General features: G+C 30.2%; 1 protein-coding gene across 1 annotated transcript; it reads left to right on the top strand.

The window, feature by feature from the left end:
• The first annotated feature begins 2,116 nt into the window (after positions 1-2,116).
• Positions 2,117-4,820, top strand: LOC131598656 (uncharacterized). Its single transcript, XM_058871236.1, has 3 exons — positions 2,117-2,149; positions 2,248-3,395; positions 3,623-4,820. Exons 1-3 carry the CDS (start codon positions 2,117-2,119, stop codon positions 4,818-4,820), a joined length of 2,379 nt encoding a protein of 792 aa, XP_058727219.1.
• The last annotated feature ends 17,987 nt before the right edge of the window (positions 4,821-22,807 follow it).

Raw genomic sequence — 22,807 nt, forward strand, 5'->3', positions numbered from 1 at the left:
TTTAAAATATTTTGATAAATCCTAAACATACATCTAAAGGACATATATTATTTTTGTCTTTTCTAAGAAAATATTCTAAACAAAAAGAAATTACTTAATTAGTTTATTTAAATTAATAGAAAATATAAAGAGGTGTATCAATGAAAAAAGGGTTTGTAAATGAAAATGAGCTAGGCCTACTAGCAATTATGGCCCAAACACACAAAAATCTAATTAACTTCTAGAAATCTTAATAATTAGAAAAAATAATAAGTAAATAAAAATAATAAAATAGAATAAAAAAATAATTAAAAAAATGAGCAGTAGCGCCCCTCACCTTAAATCTCTCATAAGTTGTTTTTTTTTAATTAAAATTTTAACTAAAAAGAAAACTAATAAAAAAGGTGGAGAAAAAAAATGTGGAGGTAGAACGGCCCCCCACCCCTCAATTTTCTCCCTAATTAGTTTTTTTATATTTTTGAATTAAATGAAAAAAAAGAAAAAATGCTAGCTACAAAAGAGGGATGACATTGACCAAATATACCAATTATCAATTAACATCATTAAATGTAAAAAATAAATTTAATAAAAAAAGAAGAAGAAAAAGGAATAAAATAAAATTAATAATTAAAAAAATAAATAAAAGAAGAAAAAGGAATAAAACAATGCTCTCTCTATTAATTGCCTTTTAATTATTCTAATTGGAAATCAATAAAAATAAATTAAAAGTAATCAATAAAAAAAATCTCTTTGTTTCCAAAACTGTACCCTCTCTTACGAATCTCTCTCTTCCCATCTCATGCGTTTCACACTTCTGTTTCTCAATGCATAGCAACAACAAAACAAATCTTAAACCTTCTCTCGATCTCACGTTCTCTCATCAACCGACAAACATGATAGCACAAATCTGAACCCTTTCCCCAACAGAACCCTAAAGCCCCAATTTCACTAGATTTTGATTCGTGTTACAAGAATGAATTGAACAAGGTAACGGAAAGAAACAGCAAAACGGAAACGAAATCCAGACGCAATGGAGAAAGTAAACGAAAACGAAAGCACAGATTGAAAATAAAACAGGAAAAGATTATTAACCCAGGTATGTTATCTTCGATCTCTGTTCTTCTCTTCTGGAATCTGTGCGGTTGGTGCTGGGTTTGTGGTGGTTGAAGTATGTTATTGCTGTGTGTGTTTTTGGTTGATGAATGGGAGTGCTGCAGTGTGGATGTATTGTGTGATGGGATCGGTTGAGTGAGTTATGAAGGTGAAGTTGTGAGGACTGTTATTGCGTTTTCTGTAGGTGTGAAGGTTTTGGTTAGGATTTTTCTGGGCAGAAGGTTGGGTTATGAGTGGTTGGTTACGTGGTTGAAGATGATTTTGGGTGAGGGTGAGGTTTTGAGAGAGGACTCAGTAGAGGTTAAGGTTTGAAGGTTTGGAGGAAGAGAAGTTTTAGGAGTAAGAGGTTTAGTATCGTATATGGTTTTTCGTGGCTCCCCCTCTGAATCGTTTTCTCCCCCCCCTGTGTTTGTGGAATGTCTGTTTTTATAGATAAAATGCAACTGGTTTTGGGGGGAAAATATGGATGAAATTTGAACATATGTGGTGAACTGAGTAATTTTCTTTATGATGCAGGTTATGTTTTGGACAAATTGGTGTAATTCTTGGCTGGTTTTGAAGCTGACTTTGGACAGACATGTAGCATTGTATTGTGCAGCAGGGATTTTGGAGTGTAGCATTTGTTTTGCAGGAAAGATGATGGTGATAGTGCATAGTCACGTGAAGGCAAGGAGCAAGAATGTTTGTCAATTTTTTTTGTTTTTGTTTAGTATACAAAAAATGTAAATGGACTTTTAATGTGAAATGGGCTTAACCCAAATTCTCACTCTTTTTATTATACATTTTTTGACTAAATGATAAATAAAACTAAGATAAATCTAAACTAAAAAGATAAAAAAAATATAATACTAATTCTAATGAAAAATACAATGAACTAAAATTAAATTAAAATATCAAAAACTAATGAAACAAAACATGTAAAAATGCAAATGAAGGCTATTTTTATTGACTTTAATTAAATGTCAAAATTTTCAAAATATGCCATGATGCGATGCATGAACGATGAATGAAATACGAATTCGACATGACTATAAAAAAGACTAGGTCAAAAATTGGGGTGCGACACAGCAGCATGTCCAAAATATTCAAAGGCACAGAAGATTTAGATTCCCTAACTGTCTAACTGAAACTGAGGGCTATCATCAAATTGTGCAGGCTAACTGGAGTTCTCCTATTGAGGGAAGCCCAAGCTTTATCCTCTGGCACAAACTTAAAAGACTCCAAGTGGTCTTATACAAGCTGAATAAACCTTTACTGTCTGCTAATCAAAGAATAATCCAAGCTAGAGAACAGTTAGCAATTGCTCAAGAAAGCCTCCTTATGGACAAGTGGAATCCTGATAAAATCACTAATGTGAAAAGATGCAGTGAAGAACTCCTTAAGTGGCATGATATTGAGGAGAGTGTGCTGAAGCAAAGGTCCAAAATAAAATGGATAAGGGATGGAGATGGAAACAATGCATATTTTCATGCATCTGTTAGAATGGAACAATCCTCTAAAGCCATCTCAATGTTGGAAACTGCTGATGGTCAGATTCTCTCTAATCCGGTTGACATTGAGGCAGAAATTTTGGGTTTCTATGGAGATCTTATGGGGCATAAAGCTAATTCTCTCGACTGTGTGGACATTGGTGTTCTTAGACATGGCTCTCAAATCAATAGAGATCAGAAAATCTCCCTGGAAAGTGGCATTACTGAGGATGAGATCTTAGCTGCCCTCAAGGGGATTGATGATAACTCAGCCCTTGGTCTTGATGGTTACACTGCAAAAATTTTCAAAACCAGTTGGAACACAATCAAACCTGATGTGATTGCTGCTATCCATGAGTATTTTGACAAAGGCAAAATGTACAAGGCTTTCAATTGCTCTTTAGTCTCTCTTATTCCTAAAAGTCCCTCTGCAAAGTCTATTAGAGAATTTAGACCAATTTCAGTGTGTTCTACTTTCTACAAAATCATCTCCAGAATTTTGACTAATAGGCTCAGCAAAGTCATAGGAAGTATAGTGAGTACTAACCAAGCTGCTTTCATCCCTGGACAACAGATTCAGAATCACATACTCTTGGCTTTTGAACTTCTTAAAGGCTATGAGTGGAAACAAGGTCCTCCAAAATGTATGTTTCAGGTTGACTTACAAAAAGCCTATGACATGATTGATTGGCAGGCTCTGGAATGTATTATGGCTGAGTTGGGAATTCCTCTAAAATTTCTTAAGTGGATAATGCAAAATCTGACTAGTGTGTCGTATAGATTTAACATAAATGGCAGCCACTCGAAGATGCTTGTTGCTAGAAGAGGTATAAGGCAAAGGGATCCCATTTCCCCTTACCTTTTTGCTATGCTGATGGAGTATTTACAAAGAAGCCTGCATCATATGCAATTAAACCCCAGATTTAAACATCATGCAAAATGCAAGAAATTGCAGCTCACCAATTTAATGTTTGCAGATGATGTGCTCCTCTTAGCCAGGGGAGATATTGCCTCGGTTGATCTTTTGCTATCTACCTTTTATAGATTTCTTAACTCCACAGGGATGCAGGTGAACAAAGGAAAAAGCAAGATATTTTTGGTGTTGTTACTCAAGAGATGAAGAATAACCTTCTTGCCTTGTCTGGATTCCAAGAAGGGACTATGCCATTCAAGTACCTTGGTGTACCTATTACTACAAAGAAGCTCTCCATTCACCACTATATGGTTTTGATTGATAAAATTGTGTGCAGGACTCGTATTTGGACCTCTAAGCTACTGACTTATGCAGGGAGATTACAACTTGTCAAAAGTATCTCTTTTGCCATAGTCAATTATTGGATGATGTGTTTTCCTTTGCCTAAAGTTGTGCTTGCCAAGATTGATTCTATATGTCGATCGTTTCTCTGGACAGGAAAAGATCATATTAGCCGTAAGAGCCTTGTTGCTTGGACAACTGTCTGTCAGCCTGTTAATAAAGGAGGTCTTAGGGTGATCAATATCCACATCTGGAACAAATGTACTTTGTTAAAATTACTGTGGAACATCTGTAACAAGCCGGATAACTTATGGGTTAAATGGATTCACGCGTACTACCTGAAGCAGCAACCTATTATGACATTCACTCCTAATTCTGCTAGTACCTGGATCATAAGAGAAATCATGAACACTAGATCCCTCATTCAATCATGTCAATCACAGTGGGAAGGGATGATCTTGAAAAACAAATTCTGTTGTGGGGAAATCTATAGCAGCTTTAATACTAATCCTTCTATGGATTGGAGTAATCTTTGCATTCGTAATCCTGCTCGTCCTTGTGCTATTATGATCCTTTGGCTTCTATGTCACAAGAGACTTGCTACTAAAAGTAGACTGTGTAAGTTTGGCTTCATCAACAATACTAACTGTCTTGTTTGTGGGCTGATCGAATCCGATAGCCATATTTTCTTTGATTGCAACGAGTATCATGAGATTTGGAGGGCTATTCTTCACTGGATTCAAATTGATCGTTGTCCTAAGCTTTGGGATGAGGAGATTAGTTGGCTTATGACGCGTACAAAAGGCAAAGGCTGGAGATCTCGTTTACTCAAACTTGCTCTAGCTGAAGATTTATATGGCATTTGGATTCACAGGAACAGTTTGATTTTTGGATCTCCTAGAGATAGAAAACATACTATTCAAGGGATTATTAATAAAATAGTTTTTAGGGGTTGGGCTTGTAGAGTTTTAAAACCTCATATTGCTAGTCTTATGACTATTTAGAGCTCACCTCTAGTTTTTTTCCTTGTCCTTGGCGATGCTGGATCCTTGTGATCGCGTTGTATTAACTATTTTTGGCTAATAAAGTTCCTTATTTCCAAAAATAAGAATTTTTTTAAGAGCTTTAATTGTTCCAATTTCTAAGCAACATCCACAACTCAAAGAAATAAAATTGACATTTTTTCTTGCTTTAATTGTAGAAAATCAAATCATATGGCTAAAAAAATATAGGATTAGGCGTAAACCATATTGTGGTCCTAATATGTAAGTTAATGGTAAGAAGTTTATTTCTATGATTAGAAAAATAATAAATTAAAACATAAGTGATAATAAATTTGATTTCAGCATAAATATTTGATAACAAATTAGTTAATTATGACAAATTTTATATATTTAATTATAAATATAAATATTTTCTAAAATTTACACTAAAATAAATTAAAATAAAATTATAAGAGATTTAGAGTTAAAATAAATAACCATCGAAAATAAAATTTGATTATAAATTTTAATTGATTATATATATAAAAAATTAATTAAGATCTAAGAAATGTTAATTGTCACAAAAATTATATCTTTTTAAAATGATGATTTTACCTATATTATTTATAAATGATCCATAATTTATTACCATAGATCAAGTTATCTGCAGAACCATAAACAAATACATGAATGAATTAAAAATTTATTATAGTTTAGAATTTCATGCCCAGGGCCCGGGCAAGAAGGCCCACAGTCCACGGCCTCAAAAAATTGGGGGCCTCGAATTTAGGAGGTGCAATTAAAAAAAAATTAATACTGCAATAGTAAAATATATAAAGGCTGGCGTAAGTGTTCAACATCTCTTGATTGGTAGCCCAGCGACTTACAGTTTTCTTAGAATCCCAGAGGTATCGGTTCGAAGCTTAGTAGCTTCCATATTTTGAAAATGTTAGTTTTTTACATAGATACTCTCTTTCATAACTTGTACGGCTTCCCTATTTTAAAAACGTTAATTTTTTTACATAAATACTCTCTTTTTACGAATTAGATAAGACAATGCCAATTCTCATTTTTTACATAAATACTCTCTTTCATAACTTGTACGGCTTCCATATTTTAAATACGTTAATTTTTTACATAAATACTCCCTTTTTACAAATTAGATAAGACAATGTCAATTCTCATTTCAATGCATTTTTGTCTTTTCAATATAATATAATAAATTGTTAATTCATTCATTTGTTTATGGTCCTGCAGATAACTTGATCTATGGCAATAAATTATGGATCATTTAGAAATAATAGAGGTAAAATCATCATTTTAAAAAGATATAATTTTTGTGACAATTAACATTTCTTAGATCTTAATTATTATTTTTATATATAATCAATTAAAATTTATAATAAAATTTTAAATCAAATTTTATTTTCGATGGTTATTTATTGTAACTCTTAATCTCTTATAATTTTATTTTAATTCATTTTAGTATAAATTTTAGAAACTATTTATATTTATAATTAAATATATAAAATTTGTCATCAATTAACTCATTTGTTTTCAAATTTTTATGCTGAAATCAAATTTATTATCACTTATGTTTTGATTTATTATTTTTCTAATCATAGAAATAAACTTCTTACTATTAACTTACATATTAGGATTACAATATGGTTTACGCCTACTCCTACATTTTTTAGCCATATGATTTGATTTTCTACAATTAAAGCAAGAACAAACGTCACTTTTATTTTTTGAGTTGTGGATGTTGCTTAGAAATTGGAACAATTAAAGCTCTTAAAAAAATTCTCATTCCTAATCCAGTTAATTATATTTCGATTTCGAATTCTTTAATGATTTGCAGATGACTACTTATCTACATTGAAATTCTTTTTATGGTTAGAAACAACCTAAACTTCGTATTTTTGATCTTGTCTCTGAGATTCTTTTTTATTTTAGAAGAGAGTAAAACATTAATTTTTTGGTTAGGGGTCCATTTATTTATTTGGCCTGTACCTCTAAAAAGTCGGGACTGACCCTGTATAATACCTAGCGAGAGTGAGTAAGTTATATGTAAATGTGAGAATTTAATAACAATTGTCAGAATTAAAAAAGTAAAAGTTGAGATTAAATATTTGTTTTCACTAAATCATGTGTCATTAAGAGGAAATAGAACTTATTAATCAAATTTTATAAATATTTTTTAATCTCAATCATTAAATATAAATCAAATAGTTGTTATTAAAATTAAACTATCACATTCTCATATAACATACTCATTCTCATATAACTTACTCATTCTCACATTAAATATGATAAATTGTTTACATGTGTTTATTGTTATTATTGTTATGTTTAATTTTAAATAAAAAATAATTTAATAGTAATATATAAAATAGAGGAGGGTTATATTTAAAGCAAGAGTAAGTTATTATAACTTACTCCAAATCTAGACCATTGATTCTTTTCAATCCAGTGGTTAAAAATAATAAGTAATTAAATGTGGAGAGAGAAAACTATTACTTATTATTTTTAACCATTATATTGAGAAGAATCAATGGTCTAGATTTGGAGTAAGTTATAATAACTTACTCGAGTAAATATAACCCTCCTCTATAAAATATAATGTAATTATTAAATTTTTAATTAAAGAATATCATTTATGTCATTTTGTATTTATTAATTATTAAAACCGTTATTTTATTAAACATTTTAATTAATTTATAATTATCATTCATCAATTATAAACTTTCAATTATAATCATTTACCGAAAGCTATTAACTAGTTTATCAACAACTCCTCCTCAACTATTTTTATCAAAAAGATATTAAGTATAAAAAATTGTGGCCGAAAATTTTTAAGACTAAATTATAAAAAAAAATTGAAAAAAATATTTATATAACTTAATACTCATATTTAAATAAAAGTTAATTTGGAATGGAATATAAACAGGGTAGTTAATTGTTTCATTGTTCGTGGGGCGAAAAATAAATAAAATAGGTGCCTGTCAGTAAAAATAGAAACAAAAATTGATTATTGATGTTGGGGTTGTTGTGAATTGTGATAATTGATGAAACCAAGTTTAGGTACTGTGCTTGCCGTGATGAACTGGGCAGGTAGGTGGGATATAAATAGGTGTTTCATGGAGTGTTTGACTTAAGCTAGGTAGGCGACAAAACATTTATGGCAAAAATTCATGTGGGTCTTTTAGCAATTTGCAATGGTTACGATTATAAATTAGATTCCTTCACCCGATAGTAGGGGTGTTCAAAACCAAACTGGTTCAATATAAAATTGCAAAATCGAATCGAACTAAATTGAAACTGCAAAAAATTGCATTTGGTTCGAATGTGTTTATGCCATTTTTAAACAAAACCGCGCAGTTCGGTTCTATTCGGTTTGTAATTTACAAATCAAACCGGATTACGTTACAACCAACATTCACTTAACTCACATCCAACCCAAACTCAAAGCTATTATGTCTTAACCTTACGATTACGAATGATTTTCCTTCCTCACACTAAAGATTTTAGTTTAAGTCTTTTAAAATCTCACCTAACGGTATCACATTCTTGCCTTCTTTTCACTACACTAGAGAATTAGAAGACTGGTGGCTTGACTACTACAAAGGTGTGCAAGATCCTTGTCTCATGGCTCAGTACCTGACTGGTGCCTTTTTGTTTCTTCAAGACTTCGAGAAGAAAGGCAAAGGTAAGTCTTGTAACCTGCTTTAGAAGGTGACAAATAAGACCCGTAGGAAAAAATTACTTACCCACTGCGGGCCCTATTATAATTGACCCGGGCATTTATTGCAGCATTCAGTCTAATTAATGTCCTCACGTTCATCCTCACCATCCATCATGGTGAATAGAAAGACAACAACTCCGACTAGCGAGAAATTTGATGGCGAGGAAAGTGTCATAACATAGATACGCACTGCTATGGGCGACCTTCGTTGCAGAACCAAAACCTGAAGGATAAAGTCCCCAATATCCTCAATCTGGAGAATAAATTAAGTGAGTAAATCTGAGCGCATTTTTGATTGATCCTAAGAAGAATTGTCATTTATGTTTTGTATCTTTTAGCAATATGAATTTAAGGAAGATTGGCCAAAAGATTGTCCACAACCATATCAAACCTAAGAAGATTTAAATTCATTTTAAGTCATACTTTTTTTTACAACAAAATCAAATCTTCATCATAAACAAATCTTCATAAAAAAAACTGCATCAAATCAAATATGCATTATCAATTCAAATGCCCATTAGAGAAAAGCCTATCAGATGATTGCTATATAAAGACCCCTCCTAACAATAAAGCAGTTGTGAGATAGAGTTGAAGATCTTATGTGTTAGGTTTTGTTTTTGGGTCCTTTGTTTGTGTTGTGCACCTCTATAGAGCCTAAGTTTCATTTCCAAGGCATAGAGGTCATTTTGTTAGTTGAGTTCTATGTCAATATTCCTTAAATCTGTTTTATGTAAAGATCACTAGGATACTGATTGAGAGAAATTAAGAGGGGTTCTCAGATTTAGAGGGCTCTTAAATTGAAAGATACATGTAGTATTAGGAAGAAGGCATTGAACAAGGTTTGTTCATCTAAGGCTAATTTTACCAATACTATTGAGATCAATTTTCCTTTCTTGGGTTGAAATCCCCCCAGGCGTAGGTGACGTTGCACTGAATTGGGACGTAGGTGACGTTGCACTGAATTGGGTTACCAATTTTCCTGTGTTCTTTATTGCTTTACGATTTATAATTTGTTTTCTATTGTCTATCAATTCTGGTTTAAGATGTTGAACATATTGGCTTAGACATCATGTCCAATATTTGTCCTACGAAGAATAGAATTTCACGATGTACTTCTTTCTATCATCAATCATTTCTCCCATACAAGCTTCTTGTTTGAGGGATTTGACCGGTGTAATTCTTTCTATAATGACATAAGCCCACTCAACTTCGACCCTCTAAACATAAAGCTTCCTAGGAATACTAAAAAGGAGGGGGGAGGAGCTCTGACCAACCCCAAGCATGATCGGTTTATCTCACTATTATAAATGAATGAGAAACCTCTTATATTAAAGAACTTCGCCTAGACATGTCTCGTACTTGAAGGACTATGTAATATCAGGATTTCTATTAGAGTACTTTGCCTTTATATGCCTTTTTATTTTGGGAGTCTTTATTGATAATACTTATGATTTAATCACTATACTCTTTTAGGCTTTGTGTTCGAGGAACTTTATATCAATATATCTGTAATGGCCCAAGTCCACCTGGCATCAATAGACTTCAAACCCCTAGGGATAAAGAATGCTAAGTTCATGGAAAGGACTCAAAGTAGCATAGGTGGGTCTATGTCAATATCAAGTTATATCGATCGACCTTGTCATTCACAAACAAGAAGACAAAATTGTTAATTACCATAAAGATCACACTAAGATAAGAAGACAATGTTCTTGATGGCTATAAAGAATGCACTCAGATTTAAAAACAACTTATTTAATGATGATAATGGTCAAGATCAGTAAAACAAGGGACTCAAGTATAAATAGACCAATTCATTTCCAAATCTCATATAAGTGAGACATCACCGATTCTAAGTGAAGTGAAAATGATGAGTAGACAAATAAAGTGTTGGATATTTAAAAATAAGATATTGTATTACTATTTACTATTAAAATTACTAATCAACTATATAACTAAGAAAAGAAGATATATTAAAACTATCTAGATTGCCCTTTTCTATTATATTAATTTACACTAACGAAAAGTCAACAAAATAATTAGTCAATGTCTCAATTTTTCCCATTATAATAAACCACAAAGTGACACACACGTGCGCGTGCATGCCCACACATACACACGCGTGCACACACATTTACTTTTTAGTATAAATAACAAAAATTGAATCCATTTTTAATGTAATTAAGAAGAACATTGAAAATTGTTAAATTTTCAAAACACAAAATTTAATCTCAATTGAAAAGTATAATTATTTATGACAACTAGCAACTTACGAGTCATTATCAATATAATACGTATTTTATTTTTAAACAATCATTATCTTTATTTGAGAGACAAAATTCTTATTTTCAAATATCAAAATTTTTTTTTTTTACTCTCCATCCCACCAGTTCTTTTTTACTTTTTGTATGATTATTTAATCCAATACTATTTATATAATTGTTTGCTTTTTACAATAAAATAACTCATTTTAAATTTACATGTGTATCTAAATAAATTTTATACCGTATCAATTCGAATAATACTCGATAGTGGTGCAAACAATTAACTTTCCATATCATGAGTCCCTATCAAGATAATATCTATTTTATTTTAATCAATGATTATTTTTAGTTGAGAGGCAAAATCTTTATTTTTAAATGCTAATTTTTTTCTTTCTCTATTTTACGATCATTTTTTTTCTTTTTTTTTTACGATTATTTAATATAATTGAATCTATATGATAATTATTTATTTTATAATTAAATAATCAATTTAAAATTTACATATATAATTAAATATATTTTATATCATACTAAATAAACTTACTCCTAAATACGCACATTTATTTTACGAGGGTTGTTATTCTTACACAGAAAATTTTACACCATAAGCTACACCATCTCAAGTACTGACGTGTGCTTATGTATCTGTATTTAAACAAAAAAAAATTAAATATATTAAAAAAATCAAAACCGTATCAAATTACGGGTGTTAGTTGTCATTTTTGGTGTAGCTATATCATTTATGTTATTTTACTAGTTACTTCCTAAAGCCACACAAAAAAAAAAAAATTAATATAGAAATCATGAAACACCAAAGTAAAATAAAATAATTTAAAAAATTGCATAAAAAATATGATAGAATTGGCCTTTTCTAATACCTAAAAGCAGAGTTTCAAACAAGAGGCAAACTAATAGTCTATAAACTAACAACTTATAAATTTGATCGTGATTAGGCAAGACAATAGAGCGGGTCAGAAATGAATTTAAGAAAATTTAATTTCGCCTCTGTAACCGTCCTCAAATTTGATTGAAACTAATAATTAGTTTTCCGTTTCCACCCCTATCCTCAACAATGAGCTTTTTTCTCCGCCTCCCTTGCATAAAATATAACTTCTTTTAAAATGCATATTTTTTCATTAACAATAAACATTAATAATTAAACTAAATAAATATTTATTTTAAAAGTAATCATAATATTTGATACTTTATTTAATTTATATTTTTAAAAAATAAATAATAATTTCAATAAACATCATTACAAAAAATAAGCTCTGTAGTGACGTGATTTTCATGCCACAAAGTGGAAAATCACGTCACAACACCAAATTTGCGACGTGAACCTATACTATGTCTCTTGGGAGTGCGTGGCAACTCATTTGTGTCGTGATTTTTACGTCACTGAATAGTGACATGGAAATTACGTCGCAACGTGATGCACAGACACCAACAACTTTTTCTGTTGGAACAGACAAAGGTACTGACAGGAACAGAAAAAGCAGGAACGCACATAATAAGGAGAATGTTTGTGACGTGTTAACCATGCCACAAGGTTGCGACGTGAAAAACACTTCACAACCTGCACAGTTTTTTTTGCAACATCCCGATTTATTTTAAGAAGTTGCGACGTGTTACACATGTCATAAATTAGTGACATGTAAAACATGTCACAAAAATGAAATTAAAAAAATGATTATTATTATTATTATTAAAAAAAGGATTTATTATTAATATTTTTTATTCGAAATTAATAACCATTAATAAAAAATATTTATTTAATTACAATAATAATAAGTAAAATATTATTCACAATTAAAATTAAAATATAATAATAAATAAAATACTAAAATATATTAAATTTATAATATAATAATAAACAAAATATTACATAAAATTCAATTATTCTACACAATTTCTAATTAAAACAACGTATAATAAAAATCTAACATATAATACATATTATGTATTCTATTTTTTAAGTTCTATTTTATTCTTATATATATATATATATATATATATATATATATATATATATATATATATATATATATATATATATATATATATATATATATATATATATATATATATATATATATATATAACAGATTTTATAATATTTATTATTACTAAAATAAATTCTGTTTTAGATAAAAATAAAATATATTCTACTTTTTTAATAAATTTAATTATAGATTCTGTTTTACTAAATATTATATATTTAAAAATATTTTTTTTTTACTAAATAAAAATATTCTGATTTTTAATAAATAATAATATAGATTTGAAAATAAAAATATAATCTGTTTTATAATAAAAAATATATTTTCTTATTATAGTCCAACAATAAACACTAAAATATAATCTATTATATATATATATATATATATATATATATATATATATATATATATATATATATATATATATATATATATATATATATATATATATATATATATATTAAATCTTAAAAAACAAACAATAAACACTAAAATCCTAAACAAACAATCAACACTAAAATCTTAAGCAAACAACAATAAGCATACAACACTAAAATTCTAAACAAACACATACATCAATTAGAAATTATAGAGATAAAATTGAAAACTCACCTCTATGAAGCTTTCAAATAAACTCTCAAATGAAGCTTGAAATCTTAAAGCTTAGAAAACCTCTACAACAAAAAAAATAAAATATTAGAGATAATTTTTTTATACGAAAAATTAAAAAAAACAATAAAATACTACTTTGTATTAATTTTGTGGAAGGAAAAAGAAGAAAAAATCTGTTAGATTAATTTTGTGAAGGAAGGAGAAGAAAAAAATATGGTGGAAGAAGGAGAAGAGAGGAAGAGAAGGGGAAGAAAGAATGGGGAAGGAAGAAGGAGGAAGAAAGAAAGAAAGAGGAAGAGATGGGGTTACGCAGAAGTCTGCGCGCTAGCTGTATTTATTGGGAAATAGCGACGTGATTTTCATAATACAATCAGCAAAGTGAAAATCACGTCGCAACCTGTTAACAGTCAAATATTAGCCACGTGGTCTGCATGTCGCTATAGTTGCGACGTGGAATGCATGACGCAACAGTTCAAACAATAACTTTCTTTATTGCTTTTACTCATTCTAGTCAGAACCAAGTCAAGTCAAAGTCAAACTTTTCCCCCAAAAAGTTTGCGACGTGGATTCCATGACACAACTTAATTTTTCAAAATTTCAAAAATTCCTCCATCTGATTGTTAGAGTATTAATTATTATTTTTTAATTATTTTAACGTACCGACGTTATACCCATGTTGAAAATATATATTGTTATAGTGACGTTATGGCCACGTCGCAACTACCGTTTTTTAGCCACATATGAACCACGCCACAAATTCACGTGGCTGGACAACATATTTCTTGTAGTGCATAATATTTTAAAATAAAAAATAATAAACAAGTAATAAAATTTTAAAAATAAAAATAATAAATTAAAAAAATGCAGTTTTCTAACATAATATCTCTTTTGTTGGATTTATCAAACTAACTATTACAAAAAAGAGTTTAATTTCTATAATTTTTTTTATATATCATCATTATTTAATTATATTACTTTAAAATAGATTAAAATTAAATATTTAAATTAATCAACGGTCCTAATTACTTAATAGTGTTAAAAAAATTTACAGTGTAAAATTTCAGTTAAATTTTTTTAAAATTAATATAATAACAATGTTATATAAAATTGGAATGCTTTATATCGATAATCTCAATAAACTTAAGAACTAAGAGCATCAATTACATTGATTAAAATGAAAGAAACCATTACATATTTATTCCAAATTTTAAAATATTAAATATATATATATATATATATATATATATATATATATATATATATATATATATATATATATATATATATATATATATATATATATATATATATATATATATATATATATATAATTTTTCTTACATATAAGTCTTTAAGGGTCTGTTTGGTTGGAGGTAAATGGAGGAAAGGGGAGGGGAGGAGATTTTTAATAGTTTATGTGTTTGGTTCAAATTTTAAGAGGGAGAGGGGAGGTAGATGGAGGGGACCAAATTCGCTCTCGAGCCACTTTTTGCTTCCCCTGATTTGGAGGGATTCAGAGGGGAGGGGAGGTGCTCCATACTAATTATAATTAAATTTACATATTTACCCTTATTATAATTAAAAAAATTATTTTATTTTTTATATTTTTATGTTATTTTTTAATTATTGTGATATTTTTGTTTTAACTATTTGCGTTAGATTTTATTATTCGATAATTTTTTTAAACTATACCCTATGTCTCACCATTAAAATCCAATGACTAACATATATTTTTATGTTGTATTTCAAATTCGTTTATCCGAACTTTATGTCTTTATCTGTTTATGGGAACTCTTAAATTACTCGTTAAAAATATTAGGCATGCAATGAGTCATAATAAACAATTATATATGCTATACTATATTTGAGTGTGGCAATTTCATATGAAAGTGGGTTTATTATAACAGATCCACTAGTTTGTGACATCCAGCAAAGTCTCCAAAAGCAGCTGTTGAAAATAAATAAGATCACAGCGGATAAGACTTGAATTTAAATAAATATAATTGAGAAACATGGTTGGGTAAAAAAAAGAGAAATAAAAAAGGAGATAATTAAATTATTTTATATTAATTTAATGATAAGATGATTATTAGTGATTATAATTAATTAATTTTTTTAATTAACTTGTAACTAAATAACTGATTAATAGCTACTTATAATCAAATATAACAACTAACACAATTAGCTCTAACCACTTATCCTCATGTTAAAATATGAATTAACATTTCATTTTGAAAAAGAACAATACAATCTATGAAAAGAAATACAATACAATGCATTAAATAAAACTACAACAAAAGATATACAAGCTAAAATTGTGTTGGCTAAAAACAAAGTTGATGTCCATAGAGATAGTGATGGATGTGTCCAACTCATAGAAGTTTGAGAATTTTTAATGCACTCTTAATGGGTGTTTAGAGTCCTTTGGCGAAATTCCCGTAATACACCTTCAATTTGGATATGTATTTTCAAACTCACTACATTTTAGTTTTCTATTGCATAGGTTCAGAGATGCATATCTGAAAAAGCCAAATGGTAGCTTTCAGACACACATATCCGAAATAAACATTGACTAACAAATAGAATCAAAAACCTTAAAACCAAAGCAACTTAACATATATTTAACATAGATAATCGAAATTACATAGATAGTGGAATAGAAATCTAACATTACATTTTGTTATAAACTGGTAGCTGAGGACCTTGCAACATTTTGATAACATCTTCTCCCTATCTTTTAAGCTTCGCATCGACTTCTATTGGAGCCTTAGTAGAGTGTCGGTGAAAAGTACTCCACATAATCTTTAAATTGTCATCCATCTTCAGTGCAAAATGGATGAACTTTATCTTTCCTTTAGTGTCAAGTGAGGGTGAATGATACTCGAGCTTGACCACCTTTCGATTTTTTGGATATTGCAGGAGAGAATTTAGTATGGTAATCAGCTCAGCGAGAGGCGTGTCCTCGGAGAACCTAAATTGACGTGGCGACATCTCACCACTGAAGTAGACAGAAACAAGGTGAGGATATGTTTGACTCATATCTGATTGTGGTGTGTGATGTTACAGAAGTGATTTAGAGACCCTATTTATAGAAGATTTGGAGCAATTTTGACCCAAATTTTTTTATCCTGCCACCAGGGCATGTTTCGGATATTAACCTCTGAATTCACCATTTTTACGAAAATAGGGGGTTTCGGATAGACATATCTTAAATAACCCCTCTTGTGTTTTTTTAAAATGAAAGGTATTTCAAATATGTATATCTGATATAACCCTTGTTGTTTTTTTAAATGAAGGTTATTTCGGATATGTATATTCGAATTATGCAGAATCAGAAATAGATTCTGTTTTAGCAGAATCAGTACCATAGAAACATGAAAAAAATAAAATGGTAAAAGTAAACAACGGTAAAATGTTGAGTAGACATATTATATATGTATTGAATCGAATTGTCAGTGCTTAAATCTAAAACCGATTCTTTCTTCGACTTCTCCCTATTTGATTCTCTCTCAAGCTCCGTCAATTTGGCGAACTCTGTCATCCTTTCTAAAAAGTAGGTGTGTTTCTAATATGCATATCCGAGGTGACGTTGTTTTTTCATCCAAAACCCAACATCAATGCAAGGAAATGAGAGATGAAATGAGAAAAATTGACCTTAAATTACAACTTTTATGTTCTATTTGAGAGAATTATTATTGCATTGAGGGAATTATTAAACTTTGTAGTACTGATAATATTATCAATAAAGTTTCTAATTATGCTTATATGGCTAAATCCACTTATTTATGGCATAGTAGAGTAACACATATTAGTATAAGCAGTATGAAGATATTAATCAAATATGGTTTAATTGCATGAGATGTTAATAATTTTTGAAAAATATGAAAAATGTGTTAAATCTAAGATGATTAAGAAATATTTTTGTAGTGTAGAAAGAAATTTCAACTTATTTGATCTTGTGCATTCTGATTTGTGTGAATTCAATGGCATGTTAACCCATGGGAAAAATAAGTATTTCATTACTTTTATAAATGACTGCTCTAGATTCACACATGTATATCTTTTTAAGCACAAATATGATGCTTTTAATGCATTTAAAATTTATAAATTGGAAGTAGAAAAAACAATTAAGTATAAGTATTAAAGTCCTTAGAAGTGATAGGGGTGAATACTTATCTATTGAATTTGGTGCATATTGTGAAGAATATGGTATTATACATGAATATTTTGTACCTCGTACACCACAACAAAATGGTATAGTTGAGAGAAAGAATCAAATATATCAAGAAATGATAAATGCCATGTTAATGCATTTTGAATTGTCATTTAATTTTTAGGGTGAAGCTTTAGTGACAACTTGTCATATAATGAATAAAATTCTTTTGAAGAAAACTAACATTTCTCCATATGAGATATGAAAAGGCAAAGCACCAAATATTGGCTACTTTAGAGTGGGGTGTGTCGCTTAATATAAGAACATGAATTCTAAAAGGAATAAGTTAGGTCCTCGAGAGATCAAATATGCTTTTGTGGGCTATGCACCTAACAATAAAGAATATAATATTTTGAATTTGGAGTCAAATATAATTATTGAATCCGAAGACATGGAAATTTTTGAGAAACTTATTACGATGGATAAGAAGTCATAGTTTTCTACAAATAAAGAACCTGGCGAGGAGGCTCTCGATAGAATGTTGAAACATAACCCGAAACACGGATTATTGAAACACAACCTAAGCCTATGATAAGTAAAAGGATCTAAGAATGTGCGAAATTGATTCTAGACTTATTTCCTTTTATTTTGTAGAAGGCTCTTGATAGAATGTTGAAACATAACCTGAAACACAGATTATTGAAACACAACCTGAGCTTATGATAAGTAAAGATCCCGAAATGATAAGGATCTAAGAAGTAAGAACGAGCGAAATTGATTCTAGACTTATTTCCTTTTATCTTGTAGAAGGAAACAGTGAGAATTTTATTTGGAAAAATCCTATTATTATTTAAGTGGAAGTGATCCTAAGACTTACAGGGAAGAAGTAGCTTCAAGAGACTTCTCATTTTGGAAGGATATTATCCAAGACAAAAGGAATTCAATAATGTCAAACCACACTCAGGAGCTTAACGATCTACCTACAGGATCAAGACTCATTAGATGCAAGTGGGTATTTAGAAAGAAGTATCATAGTGGAAAATTACAAGCTTAGACTAATAGCAAAGGATTTTAGACAAAAGAAGGTGTTGATTATTTCAACCTATATGCACTAGTAGAAAGGATGACGAAAATTAGAATATTGTTTTCATTAGCTTCTTTGTATGACATTACAGTTCATCAAATGGATGTTAAAACAATATTCCTAAATGGAGATCTCGATGAGGAAATCTACATGGAGCAACTGAAATGTTATGCGCTTTCTCGAAATGAAAAAAAGATGTGCAAGCTTGTTAAGTCCTTATATGTATTAAAACAAGCACCAAAATTGGAATAAATAGTTTGACTCTACCATACTTTAAAATGGAATTGTTCCCCCAGTTCTCGTGAAAATGTTTGTACACAAAGGTGAGTGAGAATATTATGATATTTCTTTGTCTTCATGTTGATGACATGTTGATTATTAATAACGAAATGAATAAAATTTTAGAAACCAGGATGTTTTTATCTTCCACATTCAAGATGGGAGATCTAGGACTATTTTAGAGATCCAGGTAAATCAAAATAGTGGGAGTTATGAACTTAATCAAACATATTATGCGGAGAAAATGCTTGATAAGTTCAAATACCTAAGTTTCAAGGAAGTGAATACTCCATTTGATCATAATTTCAAGCTTCAAAAGAATGATGGAAGAGTTATGGCTCAATTGGAATATGCAAATTCAATTGGTTATTTGATGTATTTAGTGCAATGTATCAGACCCGACAAAGCATTTGGATTTAGTAAAATGAGTAGATTTACTAGCAATCCAAATGGTGACCATTGGAAGGCCATCACAAGGGTTTTCGGTTATTTTTTAAAATCAAAAGTCTTGGCCTTCACTGTGGTAGGTTTCCTGCCATACTAAATGGATATAATAGTGCCAGTTGGATATTGAGTATTGGAGATAATAAATCTACAAATGGGAGGATATTTACACTAGTTTGAGGTGCAATTTCTTGGAAGAATAAAAAACATATATGTATCACTGTTTCAACCATGGAATCAAAGTTTTTGGATCTTGCTTCCGCTGGTCAAGAAGTTTGTGGATCTGACTGAAAAACAACGTTTCAAAGGTGTTGATACATTGTGATAGTCAAACCATTTTAGCCAGTACATACAATGACGTGTATAATGAAAATATAGGCACATAGGTCTTAGATATTCTTTCATGAAAAAATTGATTAATGATGGAATAATTTCACTCACATATATACGTTCAAGCTATAATTTAGCTAATTCATTTATGAAACCACTGATCAGAGACTTAGTAAAGACTACCTCGAGATGTATGGGATTGAAACTAATTGAGTAAGAGTTCCAACAATCACAAAAACCCAATCTAACTTAATTAAACATTAACCTCAACCTAAGTTGAATATTGCATTTGGAGGGTTGAGTTTTTCAAACTCTTAATGAAGCTCAATGTTGAGAATATGTATCTTAAGAAAAGTAGATACAATATGAACTTCACCATGTGAATTTAGAAATGGTGTCCTCTCAAAATAAGAATTAAGGTTTCTCTCACGATAAATTCATGAAACAAAAAAACACATCGCCATAAATAGTGATAGGCAAAAGATGTAGACTGTAACACCCTTCTAATCCCCCGCGGAATATAAAATAAATTTAGAGTAAAACATGTAAAAGGATGTTACAACTCCTTAACAAAATTTTAAAACCATTGTCATGCTTTTCCGAGGAACATCTACCAACATTATTCAGCAAACATGTTTAACACAACGGAAAATAACTTCATAATCTGAATAACGTAAAACACCAGTTATCAGCACTAAATTACCGGCTTAGAATCCAACAAATAAAATAAGAGTTTATTAATATAACTCTAAAACAAAGCGTTCCCCAGTGTTACAAGACTAGAGCGTGACATCGACACGACTGAACTAAACGGACTAGCTTTACGAGCTATCCTCACCAATCACAACGCCGCTACTCCTTAATCTTAAAATGATCAACAGTAAGAGTGAGACATATCCACAATTAAACTATATTATCAGTTCATAAACAACAAAACGTCATACATAATTATTTACCCTATTGCAACATATTCTAGATTTTATAAAAATTCAACCAACCATTCACAATTACAAATAACACAAGTCACACCACCACAATATAACACTGGAATGCATCTACTCATGTTATAATAATCATCAATAATAATGCAATGAGACACTATGCATGTGGTACCAAATCATGGAATTAACCCATCTCACCGATCCAAAAAACACCTAGATACATCCACCGTCAAATCACTAATTCCATACAATGAGAGTTAGCTTCCATTGATCCAAACACCAACGGGATACAGCCACAATTATGATTATGAATGCATGCACACATCTAGCATAGAAATCATCAACAACAATTACGATAAACAATATCATCTCACATAACTCACCGAGAGCAACACTGAATATAGTACATTCAGGTTTTAGCACAATCAAATAATCACCATACACAATTTACACCGAACATAACATCAACATCACCGTTACGTTACTACAACACATCACATTGTCACATTTATCAAACTATGCACACAATGTACAAATACACCATAACAAATTAAATTGAGATTTTCAAAATAAAATCGGATTACTGTCCGTTAAACCAATTCATTAGATAGAACACTCGATTACCTTTCCAATGCCCAAAACAGTGACTAAAACGGACTTACGGTTTGAAAGATATGAATTTTTAAAATTTGAAACAAAAATATTTTTCAAAAGTTTCAGTGTAATCGGTTACCAAAATGGCGTAACCGATTACACCTGACAAAATCTTTTAATTTTTAAAAAAAGCTACAGTGTAACCGGTTTCACGAATAGCGTAACCGATTAACGTTAACGTCAACCAATTCACTATTTTTCACAACTCACACGTAATCGGTTACAACCCAGAGTGTAACCGGTTACGAGACCCAAAAATCCCCACTTTAGCTATTCTTCGCTACGATAATCGGTTACGGTAACCGATTACCACATACCTGTAGCAGAATTCCTCTTTTTGACAGCACCTCACTTCTTTCAACTCAAACCAAAATATCCCACAATGAATGCAACATAAAAACAAATTCAAATTCAGTGTTCTACCACATTTCTATCATGTTTTGGAGTTATCTAACATCAAACATAACCCATAATCATCCAATTTCATCAATTCATCCAATTTATCCTATAGGTTACAAAACCCTAAAATCTCTAACACATTCAATTGGAACAAACAACATACATAATCAGTCCTATCATTCACAACTAATAATATAGGCTAAAAGGAATTAGTCACCCCTTACCTTAGCCAAGAAATCTTGAATTCTTCCTCTTCCTCTTCCTATGCTCTTTCACGTGCCTTGAGTTCTCCTATTTTACTTTCTATTTTCTTTTCTTTTTTCAACTTGCTTTACTTTATGAAAAATAGGCATAACTTAGTAAAAAAGGTCTACTAGTTAACACCCCACCTTTACTAACTGTCACACTGGCTCAATTGCTCTATTTTTTCCATAATTTTCCAATTAATCACCAAAATTCCAATTAATCCAATTAATAAATTGAATTCTAATTAAATTAAATAATGAAAATTATGGGGTATTACATAGAAGAATAACCATTAAAGAGTATGTGTAAGGTAACACCGATCTAATCACAAGGAATAGCGGGTTCAAAGCTTTGCTACTTAAAATTACAAATTTATGTGTTGTCTTTACTAAAGTTAGGTTCAAATCGAATGATACTTAATTCTATAAGAATTCTTTATTTTCTTTTTATAATTTGTCTTGTCATTATTAGAATAAGTAGGAGATTGTTGTAATTAATAAAGTAATTAATACATGATCACTGGTGTGTTCCAATAATCGCAAGAAAATTACAATTGATTAAATTAACATTCAAAGCATTAGAAATAGTTCCGCTTAGAAAATTCAACTTACTTTAGTAGTCCTTAAATAGAGTTACTCTCATTAACTCAACAAAAGAGTTAAAAAGGATAAAGTGTCTCATGGAGAAGCATAATGGTCTCAAGTCTTATGCCATTTGTCACCTCCACACTCCCCATCACGCTAACATCGACTCTGACTCCGGGACGGGGGGCGTTGACGTAGTAGCACTAATGGCGGCTTGTATGCGGCACATGAGCACTTGGCAACATTTTGTGAAGTGTTGCAATAGCCGGTAAAAAT

Source organism: Vicia villosa, linkage group LG4 (assembly GCF_029867415.1).
Source record: "Vicia villosa cultivar HV-30 ecotype Madison, WI linkage group LG4, Vvil1.0, whole genome shotgun sequence".
Taxonomy (NCBI): Eukaryota; Viridiplantae; Streptophyta; class Magnoliopsida; order Fabales; family Fabaceae; genus Vicia; species Vicia villosa.

Bases quoted from the DNA above. Each gene is read 5' to 3' on its own strand.
- LOC131598656 (XM_058871236.1), top strand. From the start codon at position 2,117: ATGACTATAAAAAAGACTAGGTCAAAAATTGGG. The intron at 2,150-2,247 runs GTGCGACACAGC...CAAATTGTGCAG, and splicing joins AGACTAGGTCAAAAATTGGG to GCTAACTGGAGTTCTCCTAT. The intron at 3,396-3,622 runs GCAAAGGGATCC...TTAACTCCACAG, and splicing joins GTTGCTAGAAGAGGTATAAG to GGATGCAGGTGAACAAAGGA.